This window comes from Ostrinia nubilalis, chromosome 11 (assembly GCF_963855985.1).
Source record: "Ostrinia nubilalis chromosome 11, ilOstNubi1.1, whole genome shotgun sequence".
In the NCBI taxonomy this organism is placed as follows: Eukaryota; Metazoa; Arthropoda; class Insecta; order Lepidoptera; family Crambidae; genus Ostrinia; species Ostrinia nubilalis.
Window position 1 is genome coordinate 9,221,930 of NC_087098.1, and position 14,923 is coordinate 9,236,852.

At 34.8% G+C, this 14,923-nt stretch overlaps 1 protein-coding gene across 3 annotated transcripts in view; it reads right to left on the minus strand.

Annotated features, from left to right (window-relative positions):
- LOC135076233 (D-beta-hydroxybutyrate dehydrogenase, mitochondrial) overlaps positions 1–14,614 on the minus strand; it is a 31,093-nt gene extending 16,479 nt beyond the window's left edge. Inside the window, exons 1-3 of one of the 3 annotated variants that reach the window (XM_063970715.1) lie at positions 14,529–14,614; positions 12,434–12,567; positions 9,618–9,797 (exon numbers count right to left, since the gene is read on the minus strand). In XM_063970715.1, coding sequence (XP_063826785.1) covers positions 9,618–9,797; positions 12,434–12,544 — 291 coding nt within the window. In that variant the 5' untranslated portion in view covers positions 12,545–12,567; positions 14,529–14,614. Of the gene's footprint in view, positions 1–9,617; positions 9,798–12,433; positions 12,573–13,957; positions 13,976–14,528 lie in introns of those variants that run through there. The other 2 variants (XM_063970714.1, XM_063970716.1) reach the window with 2 other exon arrangements.
- Between the last annotated feature and the right edge of the window lie 309 nt (positions 14,615–14,923).

Below are 14,923 nucleotides of genomic sequence, written 5' to 3' on the forward strand. Positions count from 1 at the left end.
AAACATACCTATTAAATTCTGTTTCTGTTCTGTCGACGAGTAAAGGTTAAGGGTTGATGTCTTCATCATCATAAGCTGTGCCTGGCCCTTACATTGTTTTATATGAGATTAATTTGTATGGGTTGATTCCCTTTTTATCATTCCGTGGTCCCGCCGCGGATTCGAGTTGGTCTTGTTGGGAGTTCAAGTAAACGTTTTACCCTTAAGTGATTACTTGAGCAACTGAACGTAGCATTTGGAATAAGGCCACGATTTCCCTAAGGCAACTTCTGGAATAACTTCCATCTTAATGGAATAATGAAAACTTAATTGTTTCATTAAGTGGGATAGTAGACCTGAGGTCTGTAGTTCTAATTAATAGTTGTTTATTCTGTAGCGTCCTTATATCACGGTCTTTTTTTCTATTAATTTAGATGCTGGTTACTTAATTAAAAAAAGGTATACTTTTCAACAATCTAAAGTTCTCATATCGACCTGTTTAAAAACTTAAGCTATCAAGGACTACACGGATTATTTAAAAATAATTGGCTTTTATTAAACTTTCTATTTTTAAAAGTAGTCGCATAATTTTGTTCGCCAAAATACAAAGTACAGTCTAATTTTATTTTAGTCCACGTTCATATTGATTTTTGAATAAATCATTTTCATTCAATCATTCGTCTAATTATATCCAGTCTGTTTTTAAATTGGCCTTGGCGCTGAAATATTTAGGTATATTTGATTGACTCAAAGGTCGATAAGTTTAGCTTTCTTCGTTCTTGATTAAAACGAATGGGTATAATATATTAAGATTAATGCAAGAGCAGGTAGTCCTTTGAAGCGGCTATAAAGTGTTTATGGGCATATAACAATGAAATACGATCGCCAAAACCAAGTAAATGGTACATAAAATAAAAATACTTTAGATGTTTACGATGTCTAATTAAAACTGTATTTTGTTTACGGAGAATATTGTCAAATATAATGGGGTAGTGGGTTTTACGTTTTGCGCAAAGGTTACTTTACTTCTATTTATACAAGGTGGCCAAAACAGTGAGGTCTAAAAGAAAAATTTAGATTCCTTACATCAAGGTGTACCTAAATCACCCCCATGTATGTCATACGATTGTGCTTAGTTTAGGAGACAGAGTTAATTTTGTGATATTTTAAAATTTTATGACCTAGTAGGCTTTAAACATTTTTATCTTTTTTTTGGGTTGACTTTTTTTAGATTTCTTTTTTTCTACGGATTTGTTATTAATTGCAGATGTTTGAAAAAAATAATCACCTTCCTATTTTTGATTCAAGATACAAAAGTTTTGCTGGAAACATTAAAATTATGCTTTTATCAGAACACTATCAAATTTTCAACTTAAAAGTTTAAGTAAAAAAAAGAACTTCCATAGGTCCAAAACCATTTTAAAAACTGCGCCGTTTCCTGAACATTCATAATAATACAAAAAAACATGTACTTAATGGGCCACTATTTCCTGTAATCGGTCCACTAAAGTGGTAAGTCGGAGATTCCGTTACATGTTTTTGACTTTCTTAGAGTGAATTAATATTGGGAATCCTCTAAGTTTACATTATGTAGAACAGATTTAGAGCAGTAACTGGACAGAACATGTTTTTATTCTCAACGAGGAAGCTCTTTCCCTTCATCACACCTGGCGGAAACTGATGATTAGGCTGAAGGTGGAAGGGAACTTCAACTACTAAGGAACTATGGCTTCCTACCTCCAAATTCCGGAACACATTGTTATTTTAAGTAAGTTTTAATGAACATAAACCAAATATCCCTCCTTCTTCTTCTCATTGTAGTAGGTATTTCAAGGGTAATAGTAAAATGTAACAACTGCCTCTGTCTTCAAGTGGTAAGAGGTAAGCTTCAGAGGTCCCGGGTTTGATTCCCAGTGGAGGTGAAATTTTCTGCTCGGTTTGGTTGGTGGTAGGGTTTGATCTAAGTCTGCCTGGCTAGCAACTCTATTTTCCTAAGTCTGTCACTATAAAAATAATGTTAATAGCATTACTGTATTCCGGCATTTGGAGGTAGGAAGCCATAGTTCCTTAGTAGTTGAAGTTCCCTTCCACCTTCAGCCTAATCATCAGTTTCCGCCAGGTGTGATGAAGGGAAAGAGCTTCCTCGTTGAGAATAAAAACATGTTCTGTCCAGTTACTGCTCTAAATCTGTTCTACGTAATGTAAACTTAGAGGATTCCCAATATTAATTCACTCTAAGAAAGTCAAAAACATGTAACGGAAACTCCGACTTACCACTTTAGTGGACCGATTACAGGAAATAGTGGCCCATTAAGTACATGTTTTTTTGTATTATTATGAAAATTCAGGAAACGGCACAGTTTTTAAAATGGTTTTGGACCTATGGAAGTTCTTTTTTTTACTTAAACTTTTAAGTTGAAAATTTGATAGTGTTCTGATAAAAGCATAAAATTAATGTTTCTAGCAAAACTTTTGTATCTTGAATCAAAGATAGGAAGGTGATTATTTTTTTCAAAAATTTGCAATTAATAACAAATCTGTCGAAAAAAAGAAATCTGAAAAAAGTCAACCCAAAAAAAAGATAAAAATGTTTAAAGCCTACTAGGTCACAAAATTTGAAAATATCACAAAATTAACTCTATCTCCTAAACGATGTACAATCGTATTACATACATGGGGGTGATTTAGGTACACCTCGATGTAAGGAATCTAAATTTTTCTTTTAGACCTCACTGTTTTGGCCACCCTGTATAATAAACAACAAGTTTGTTTTGCTAACTAAATTAAATGCGCAAAGTTTTTCTAAATACCTACTAAATTAATTAATCTGGTTAACGCAGGTTATTAATAGCAATTAGATTTTACCAAAGCGAATTAATTATTACTTTTATCTTTTACTAGTTGTTCCCGCGACTTCGTGCGCGTGAATACTTATAGTTTGAATAATATTTCATGTTTTTGTAATATTTTTCTTTACTGCTTCTCCCCTATTGGCTGTAGGGTGATGTTATACAGCCTAAAGCCTTCCTCGATGAAGGCTATCCATTACAAAGATATTTTTTCAAATCGGACCAGTTCCTGAGATTAGCGCGTTCAACCAAACAAACAAACGTTTCAGCTTTATAATATTAGTATAGATGATATTATTTTTTAACATCCTTAAGACATTCAAAGACAAAATTAATACTTTTGGTTTTGCCATATCTGGGATCGTCTCTGATTGTATTGTATAATATTGCTGGCGTTTCAAATCCGCTACGTGAAATGTGACAAGTTACTGAAGTTACATACCTAAGCTAATTTATTTATTGTATGTAATAGAATTGATTGATTGGTGTACTCGATATCTACTCTGGAAAAATGTGCTAGCTAATGGTATGTTTGCTTATAAGTTGATAACACAAGGAAATTTTATTGGGTAATTCGAATAAAGCTATTGGACCCGACAGCCAGCGTGGGCGCTGGGGCGTCTTCGAAGCTTATAATATGGCGATAGGTATAGCACTTTATTATACCAATTCATGCGTAGGCTGAATCTAAGTAATTATAGCGTGTATATCAATAGGAAAAACAACTCTATTTCGCTGTCAAGTCGTATGCAGCATGCGTGTTATACAATCTTCCCCCATTGAGTACTTATTCAAAAAAAGAAGTTCAAAAAAGATTTTATAAAACACATTCTGTAACATTTTGTGATTTCTTTAGAAAAACTCACTATAGGCTAGATGACTAAATAATGATTTGTCCGTCAGACAGATAATTAGAAAATATTAGACTTAGTATTATTTATTTCTTAATTAAATAAATAACAGTGCTACGTCGAGTTGAAATGACACGTTATGTTACGCCTATTAGATCTTTACTAAAAATGACGTCACGCGACATTTCAAATGAATATAATAGGACTGTATTTACGAAAAAAAATAAAAAAGACATGTCCATTATTTTTTATTATCTGTCTGACGGACTAAATACAATTTTGATTTCATTACCCAGTCATCATCCCAATAATTGCAGGAAATAATTCTTTTTTCAGAATAGTTTATGTAGTGGATTCAACAATTAATTATCAATACAGAAACCGTAACTTATTTTAGCTTTTTGTGTTGCCGCATCACGCGAAGATCACTTGACAAGTTTAAAGATTGAGAGCATCAAGTGACTAGATCCAAAGTGTGTCCAAAGTTAGTTTTATGTTTACGAATCTGAACTAGAAAATACGCTCACATATGATTCATAAAAATACTGGTGACGAAGTTTAGAGAATAAAGACACGCCAGACTATCTGAGTGTAGACTAATATTTGTTTCTCTTAGCTAAGAGGCTATGAATTTTTTAAAATATAACTGTGCTTTTCTAGAAAATACTATATCAAATATGGAGATAGAGCGCACAAAAAATCTAAAGACTCTTTGTGCGAATTAATTTTAATATTGAGTTCCAGCTGACCTTTAGATTGAAATATTTTTGCAGCAACGTTTGAACGGTTTCCACGAACCGGTATACGTAAATAGGTGGAATTTTATTTTTGAGCCACGTAGTACATGAGCCATGGAGCAATGTTGATATAGCGGTCCGTCAGGGGTTGGGCGTATGAGTGATTGACACTTGTGTATGTAATGCGAAATATGCGAACACTGACAGACATTTAGTACTAATGGCCAAGATTCCCGAGAATGTGTAAACGATGACGTCTTGATAAGCCTCGTTCTGGATTTGTTTGTATATTTTCTAATGTTATTGTTTAATTTGACATTTTATGTCGAGGTCAAGATCGAACAATATTCGCGACTGTTCTAAAATTCAATTTCGTTTCGTAGCTTAGAATCTATTTTATCTGAAAAAATAATGTAAAAGAGTTAAAAACAAGGCATATTTTTGATGAGATCTATTTTTTGTTACTTGCTTTATAGTTTATATATCCCTAATAGGATATATACCTAACATTATAATTGCTCACTTTTGTTTGTTCAAATAGGTAGTCGTGATTCCCAATTTAAACGTGTCTAAAATAGAAGTACCTTTGTTTTTTAAGAAAGTTTGAAGGCGTATTACGACTACATTGAAACCACCGCCTTGCGGGACAGCGGAGCACTGCGACCTGTATGTCGTGTTTCCGAGTCGGACGACGGCGTCATCTGATTGTATGTCGGCCCACGCAGAGCCGATACTTCGTCGCCAGTCTGTCTGCGTCAACATCCTCGCCAGATAGGGTGTCCAGGCGGTCTGAATTAGCTGGACTGGGCTAAGGTTACTGAAGTCTCCCTCAATCTAGATTGTCTCTACCAAATGTACCTATTGTGTGTTGATTAGAAACAGCTTGATCATATACACTTAGCCTTTACTTAGTATCTAAAGCATTTCTGAGCTACATTTTACAATATGCAATTGCAAAAATTTCAAAAACTGTAAGTAAGTGCGCAAAAAAGAGCATTATGAATAACTTTCTTATATTTCAAAATGGCCACCCTATGACGCCAACCGAGGAAGCTCGACTCGCACGCTTACTCACTCCGGCTTGTTTTGCCATTTAATCTTAATGTTGTGGGTGTAATAGAGCTGTACCTATTCGATGATACGCTGTGTGGGTGTTAACTAACGACTTTCGTGAGATTTCTTTAATGTCAAGTTGTTTGGATTCATAGCTTAAAAGTTTTAATGGTGCGACCATATATTCGTAGATAAGTTCATCTCCAATGTCTTGAGATTAATTCGTTAGAGATCTTGTGATTAGTATAATTTAAGACTGAATATGATACGTAAGCCGTATCCTCTCTAAGACAAAATACGCACTTCAAGATATTTTATAACTAAAGCTTTAAGTTATCCATTTTTAAAAACAAATAGGGTAAACTGCCAGTCATTGGACACTTAAGAAAGTTATTGGACAGTTATTTACTGAATTAAAAATAGCATTTCTATTTCAACAACTGAGAGATTCCGACTGATTGAGATAAAATGGCGTTTTTTTGAATACAATATTCATTGTATTTGAAGGAATATTTATTTTAAGAAAATTCAAGGGTTGTTTTGTCCAATGACTGGCAGCGTCCAATGACTGTCGGTTTACCCTACTTCTTTTTGTAACTGTCTGTCAGACAAATGTGGTCCCCTCCCTAAACCTCTTGCCGTTCAATATTCAGAACAAAAAGAATAATTGCTTTCAAGTTAGTTACGTATTTAGAAACGTACAACAGAATCTTCATTAAAAGCTCGCAATAAAAATATTAATAACTTGAATGATGAATCCTGGTTTGCAATCTTAACAAGGGGTTTTCATTAAAATACCTTTGTACGTCAACTTTTACAAGTTTTACCTAACTTTCTACTTACTCTTTGTTTTTCTGTATAGAAAGCCTTGAAGCTCTAAAAGTATTACTGTACAAAGGATTGAATGAACAATTCTTTTATTTTTAAGCAACCATAATTAACAAAGACACAATGAACTACGTTTTTCATTTATGGAATTATTTAGACAATGTGTTTCGTGAGTTCTTTCGTATGGAAATTTTATGTAGAGAATTTTATAATATGTATTTCATTATAGGTACATGCAATAGTCTCAAACTTCGGTCGCTTTAGACGGTTGATTTAAGCATAGTTAACCGTAGCAATATTAATTTCATAATTAAACGTACAAAATACTCATTAATAAAAATAATAATAAAATCGTTTATTACCAAAATATCATTACATATTTTCACATAATAACGTTGGACTCCACACTAGGCAAGCCTGTGTCGTGGAGGCCAGGAGACAGTTTTACGATGTAGTAGGTACTTAAAACTAACAACAATATTAATGTATGGATGCATAATCAGATGTTACAATCGATTATTGTGCTATGTTTTATTAGTATGATATAACATAAAGGTCTTCTTAGTAAGCTAAATAATTGTTGAAGTTGCTTGAGTATGTGTTGTGTATGTAGTGAATTTAGTTGATAATGTTATTTTAGTATTCGTATGAAATGCTCTGTGTCATCGTAATCTAGTGAGGTAAGCCATGTTCCAATTTTTTGTTTAGCCTCTCGAGTAGATTTGTCTTTAATGTTGCAGCATTTAACTATTTTATTATAAATGAATGGGCTGAGAAAAGAAATGTATTGAAACGGTGGGCAAATGAAGTTCTTGTTAAAGGGACTGGGATTTTAAAAATTCTTTTATGATAGGAGTTGCTTAAATCAGGCCTGTTCATCTCCGCGAGTTTACATTGAAAACAAAACACGCACGATGGCCCACCTACAGGACACTGTTCGACAAGGCCTCACATACGAGCGAACATTGACTGACGCACGCGTATTCTTGTGTATGATGGAAGAAAATAAAGAAAATGGTGTACTAAATACTGTGCAGTATTTAACTGCCTAAATAATAATAAAAACACAGAATGTACTTTTTTAAGTTGCCTCAAGACACTGGGAGGTAAATAAGTAGTTAATATTATTCATGATAATTCATGCTAAATCATGTATTTCCTCCGCCATTTTCCGCAGTTTGGCACCTCACGTCACATCATTTTACCGAAGTCAGCCCTATAGCTTCGGCGCAGTGCCGATCACTGACGTTTGTCAACAAAATGGTGCTTGACTCTTGAGACAGGCTAAATTACACCATATTGTTAATGACATTGAGCATACATTTGTTTAAATACCTTCGCGAAGTAAAACTTCTGTACGTAGTACCAGGCCTGTTCATCTCCGCGAGTTTACATCGAAAACAAAACACGCACGATTGCCCCCTACAAGAGTACTATTCGACAAGGCCTCACATACGAGCGAACATTGACTCACGCACGCGTATTCTTGTGTATGATGGAAAAAAATAAAGAAAATGGTGTACTAAATACTGTGCAGTATTTAACTGCCTAAATAATAATAAAAACACAGAATGTACTTTTTTAAGTTGCCTCAAGACACTGAGAGGTAAATAAGTAGTTAATATTATTCATGATAATTCATGCTAAATCATGTATTTCCTCCGCCATTTTCTGCAGATTGGCACCTCACGTCACATCATTTTACCGAAGTCAGCCCTATAGCTTCGGCGCAGTACCGATCACTGACGTTTGTCAACAAAACTTCTGACAAACTTGCTTGACTCTTGAGACAAGCTAAATTACACCATATTGTTAATGACATTGAGCATACATTTTTTTAAATACCTTCGCGAAGTAAAACTTCTGTACGTAGTACTTATTATTATTCTGTGGTAGTACTTATTATTATTCTGTGCTTAAATCGTCATTGTAGTATCAGTTCTGGCCGCTTAAGCTTAATTATGAAAGGTCAACATCAGACCTTTTGGTTAGTGCCTAACGAAAGACGAACTTATTATTTGATCTAACAGAAACATAATTGCTAAACATAAAAGTATCTATCTACCATATTATACTCCTGGCTGATTCTGTAAATAAACGTATCGTTTATCAGTATTTCTTCCCTTACATGTTGAATTCTTGTTTGAACACGTGCAGTAATATTAGATCACAAAATGTATGTTTATGTATTATGGTCTACATGAGGTTAAGTAATTTTGTTATGGAAATGAGCACCGGGTTGATGCACGCCACGGTGTGAAAGATCATAAAGAATTCTACACGTGCCTTTATACATCGTATTGTTAGTTCGAAGCTCTTTTGTTTTAGGTGTTTCTTTCATAAGTCTGCATTTTAATGTAGTGATTATTGTTATATTTTCTATTAAGGGAATAAAAATGATGTCCAATAAACTCTTGAAATTTCATTCTTACAACCTAAAGCCTAAATAAAAATGATCAACTAAATAAAAACATTCTAGTTAGTCGTTTTTATTAGAGTTTGAGTAGGAGAAGAATAAATGATTACAGCTGAGAGTGTTTTTAAGTATAACGGTTGACACAGCCTCGTGTTTCAATGTTATATTTTTTATTTTCAAATAAGGTTAAAATAATATGAAGAAATATTGAGTTATTACACATACGCAGTTGAGAGAGTTGTGAAAACACAATCGAAGACATATATCAAGCAAAGAAGAGCAGTGGGCGGCGGTATTATGACAAGGTTATCATTTAGGTCCTTGTTATTGAATGCGTATATCCACACGGGTGACTTAGTTTCAGAACGACGACGACAAACAAACAAATAAACTTTCTTACTTTGTAGAAGTGTTTATTTGCTGCAATTGGTATTTTGTGTGAATTACATTTTTCAGATTCTAAACTTTTCATTTTCCAACTATGTATATAGTATGTAGTATGATAAAAATATTTAAGTACCAGATACTTAATTATTTAATTAAAATTTTCAATCTTTGAAAATTTTCTCGACTGTGTTTTTTCTTTTAAAATAATAAAACTAACTCTATAAAATAATATAAAATATTAACTTCCTTACTCACAAAAATTACACGCGCGTATAAATTCAAAGTGACGCGGACGTATAGTATAGAAATAACATTTTAGTGTATAAATGCTTGTTAATATTAATAGTTACTTCCAGCTTCATTTCATATCTTTATAGTAAAGAATATTTTTATCGAAACGTCACACGAATCCACGCAAACTCATACATCTCTCTTTTCCAGTCGAAAGAGAATCACCTAAACTATACCTTGTTGTAACTCAACTAGTTTATTCGTTAGGTCAATAAGGGCATATTACCTGCAAGTTATGGTAGAACCACAGCGAGCCAACGACAGAGATGGCGAACCAGAGAAACAGAGTGAACACGGAGATTTGACTGAGGTGTAGCGCATTAAGCAACGTGGAGAGGACCACAGCTAGCGCGTGACACAGCACTATGGGCAGCGCGCACCGGTCGATGATGTCCCATGGCACTTCCTGAAATGACAGAGTTAACGAAATGCTGGGTTAGCTATGTGGTGCCGGCAAATTATAAAAACCACTTATATTCTTCTCGTGGATGTCGCAAAAGGAGGTTAAGGGACACATAAGGCGAACATCAGAAGGTTTAGTGTGACTTTACATCAAACGTCCTCACTAGTGAGAGCGTAAAAATATGTCAATAAATGTATGACGGATTGTACAGCGCCCCTAGCGGAAACTTTCAAGAACCAAACTTTTTATATATTTTTTTAATGCGCTCACTAGTAAGGACGTTTGATGTAAACTCACACTAAGCCCTCAGGCCTCCCTAACTTGACAGGCCAGCGTGGGAAGTATCAAATAGCCTAAGTGTTCCATTTGCTTCTTGTACATTAGAGGGTCATGCTCTTGCAGAGTACAATAAATGACCTGGTAACAATAATGATGATAAGTTTTCACGCATAAAACTAACTCTCGTGCTCCCCTGAATCAAAAAAGTACTTAGAGCTTTCATTAGAACATTAAATAGATATTCAAATCGTCAATAATGTTATCGGCTCTTAGGGAAAAGTCATACTCTCCCAACGACAAAGGCCTCTCCCAAGGCTTTCCACAACGCCAGATGTTCCAGGTGCTTCTTGCTACCATCACCAGATTTTCACATAATAAGTTTTCTTTGTTAATAGAAAGCTGTTATTAAACGCGAGGCAATTAAGCTATTCGGATCGAGGACCTTTGGACGTCATACGTTTTTGTACGCCCAAGAGATTACCGTGATTATTCTTATACGTGCCTACGTTTCCCAACATTTTAGTAAAAACAATTAGGCTTAATGAAAAACAAACAATTTAATGAACATCATTACGGTCGCCTCATGAATTTCACTATACCTAAACACAAGCCGGTCTTATTATAAACAAAAATTTTGGCAAGTTCATTTGTTTACTAATTTTATCTGGTTCTGTTATACTAGTTATGTAATAAATGGATTGCGAATTGTTTGTGTATTTATTTACACTTAGTCTAGATTTATTATATTGACGTCCATGACGTCTTTCCGCAATCTTGGCATTTATTACATGCCTTCTCGACCTCGTACATGAACAGAATCCCCAGTTTGAGAAATGATGCATTCACATTACGATGGCAGTTAGTTAACAGCTCACGTCTTCATAGTGTCTAAAATATTGCCCGTGATGAACTCGTGCCTATCTCTTTTCTTAAGCTTTTTATTTATCCCTTCATTTGTTATCTGTCTCTCGCTTGACCCAAGAGAGAGGTTGGTACTCAATTTAGAACTCCCAGTATTTACTTTATGATTCGTTTGGGGTACCCATGATAGTTTTGCTTTCCCTCAGGGCTTGATAGGCTGTTGCCACGGTTAGCAACCGCCTGGTCCGTCCAATCCAGAAATAACAGTGGAAAAGTGCTAATTTATTACAGCTCTCAGTGTAGGTAAACATTTCTTGACCGTATTATGAATTTGGACATTGTAAACAAACATACCGTTGAATACTTAAAAAAGAATAAAATTACACTTTTTTTTTTCAATTTTTACGCTTAATTACATTTTTAATTACATTGTTTAACTTCCTAGTTGTTAAGATGCTATACGAAGAAACCACTATTCTTTTACGCAGCGCATATATGTATATTGTTCATCGCAAAATAATAGTTGTTAGTTTAATTCAGATCTATCAGGCAGCTGTTATAATCAGGTACTACGTAGTTAGGTAGGTACGCAACGTATTTGAAATTACGGAATGCATCTGAGTATAGACCAGCGATTTCCTTCATTCTGTTAGGCATTTCCTGTTAGAATAATCATTCCTCAAATAAATAGATGACTTCACAGCTGCTGGTTATCACGTTTGCAAGGAAACATGCATCTTTGAGCAAGGCAATCAATTTTGACCCGTTGAACAGCACTGTTCATATTTACATGTACCCTTAGATTAATAAAACCTAGATGGATAGTCTTCATACAAACGCTTCGTCAAGAGTGAGGCAAAAATCTTATGTCATTAGTGTCAATTTTGTTGGGGAGTGTAGACAGTGAAGGCGATTTTCCCGAAAGTAGGGAAATTTTTAATACGTTTTTAATTATTTTATAACTAACAAAAACAAAACGCATCATGTACTTATTTATTTATTGAATTCAAAGTACCTACCTAATTACAATAAGATAAATCGACTGAAAAGTCTCGATTTCATAAAAAAGGAAGTATATTTGTACGGCGAACAATTGGGAAATAAATTTTCTTGTTACTGGTATCATTCCCGTATTTAATTTTTGAAAGCCAAATTCAAGCAAAATACGCGTCGAATCGTAGTACTTACTTATGAAATGTAACACTGGTCACTTTCTTTAGTTTTTCTGGTGTATTTAGACACCCTTTCACAGCACAAACCGTCTTAATTAATTAAAAGTCGTCGGACGTGTTTACCAATTTTTCACTTTGACAGTTCATGTGACGTTTACGAGTAAGCCATTCTGGCTTACTAAAATCTGCCTCACCTTTCGTGCACTGACTATCTATCTAGGTTTTATTAATCTAAGCATGTACCTATGTAATGGAAGTTTAAGATTTATGAGTAAGAGGAAGGAGGGACTTTTGTCGGTGTGTATGATTCAAGGTGTGGATAATTACCTGAGACTGAGATTGTGGGTTTTTAATGAGCGAGCCGCGGCGCGCCGAGGGCCGCCGGTGCATAGAGGGCGCAGTGATGGACGCGCGCCGCGTCACGTCTCCCGCCACCATCGCTGCCCAAAACTCTTCTTACACTGCACTGACAACACGACACAACTTATTTAAACTGCACTTCTCGAGATTATTTAATAGGTGATTATCGTGGCAAGGTCATTGGGGGTAAGCCGTAACGGTTCCCTGGGATGGCTATGCGTCGTAAATAGAAAGTGCAACCGATGTAAATGTCGCGAATCGCTCTCGGCCGGGCGACCACGTTTATTTTTACGCCTCGAACGGTCACTGCGGTAGCTGAAATGATCTCGGGAGAGATTTATATGATTTTTGATAGACGTTGCGTGGGCGATGTCAATTTTATATGCCGTGAGCATGTCGTCATGCCGATTTTAGATTCGCATCTTTATTTAGAGTGTACACCTGCGTGTTTACATTTTTTTTAATGTTTTTTTCCGTTGATTAGATTAGAACTATTATGTTGCACTATATTCTAGTTTGTGAAAGGTTATTAATTTGGCATTTGTATTCATTAATTAAGTTAGCATAAAGAGCTCTAACAAATAACAACAATATTAATAGCACATTACTGTCACCTACTTTATATCAATTAAGCAAAATAAATAGCTACTTACATTAAAATAACTTTATGATTTTAATTACACCATTCATACCGTAGTGAATGTTTTCAGAGAAATATTGCAAAGAGAATAAATTAAGCTCTGCGATTGAAATTAAGATATACCTAATTTCTATTTCAATGAGGATGAAGATGAGGTCTTCTTAATTTAAATCAAAAATATGATTAAAGATTTACACTGGACTTTGTTGCTAAGTTTAAATTCCTAATGTTCATCTCGAAAACTTTTGTCACAATGCCAAAATATCAATATATTAAATGACTTTGATTCCAACACTATAGTTATAGACTATGCATGTTTTATTATTTTTGCATTAGCAGAAAAAGTGCGTCACGAGATGTGTTTACGCAAATGATAGCCTATTTATAAATCACATGTTTCATCGGGGCAGTAACCATTTTTCCATGCCACACATTGCTTGTAGAACGCTGTCATTTTATGTTACTATCCAGCGCTAGTAACAGGACTTTAGACGAATATTTATACACTCAAATGCGTCAGTGACTGATTATTTTGATTGGCAACATTACCCGTAACCGGTTCATGACCGTTACGGTCTAATCCCCACTAAATGCCGGGTACTATTTAGTTTGCTATCAGAATACTAATCTTTGTCACAATCATTTGCTAAGTAGTCGCGTGGGCTGTTTAATTCACACGTGAATTCACGTTAATACACTGTTACACAAGTTTATAGTGAATGAATGCAAATAATCCATTCAGTGTTTCACTTCCATTTACATGTGAGTAGTATGCGACGGCCCAGTTTCATATTATGTTCAATTCGTAAAGTTAAATTCCTGGTTGAATGTCAATTTTTTTCATAACTTACCATTCCTCCAATTTAACTGATCATTAAAAGTTTTATAAACATTCTCTGTATTGATCTGTTAAGCCTTATTTAAGAAATTTATGTAAATTATAAAAGCTCGTGTTCTGAAACGGAGTTCAAAATTGAATTAAATCTGAAGCGCAGACGCAAAACTGGGATTGGTTGAATTTCAATTTGTATTAATCATAGGCCTGAATAGTCTTGAGTACAGATTCATCTTTAGATAACGTTTCATAATACGGGCCTTAAACACGAATAGTCAAATAATTTAAAGTGCGATCACCATGGTTAAAAATAATAATGAGTCACATTTAAATACTGTTGACTATTTTTGTTCACGTTTGAACCTTAATGTTAAATCCTCGTTCAACTGTTACACGAAGAGGTTTAACAAGTAAAAAAAAAACACTTATTTATTTATCAATTCATATAAATTCACATTCTTATCAAGCGTTTCAAATTTTACAAGCACCATAAATACAACTGTAACAATTCTATTACTTCTGCAACCGTAACGGCCGTGACTATTTCCGTAACTAGCGTAATAAGTTAGATGTTATGTCGAACGTACATAAGTGCGGTATCGGATCGGGGTCCGTTGGGCGGCCGAGTAGGGCGGGCGTCGCGAACCGGCGGCGGGCGCTCACTGCACGCCGATCGCTGCGCCCGCGCTCGCGCCAAAATTAACACACACGCATTATTATTTATTACCACATTTTCGGCTAGATTGTAAAATCAAATACCTACTCAATGTACCCAACTGGAATGTTTTTTTGGCAAAACATCACAGCATTAAATCAGCTCCGGATTTCTAGAACATTTCATATTATTTTTCTGACTCTTGAGTGCCATTAACATTTTTACAGAGGTAAAAATATTGTTTGATTGTCTTATCATCAACATCTCTTGTTTTTATTTCAAGGGCATTGACGGATTTATTAATAGTTGTCGTGATATAACACACAA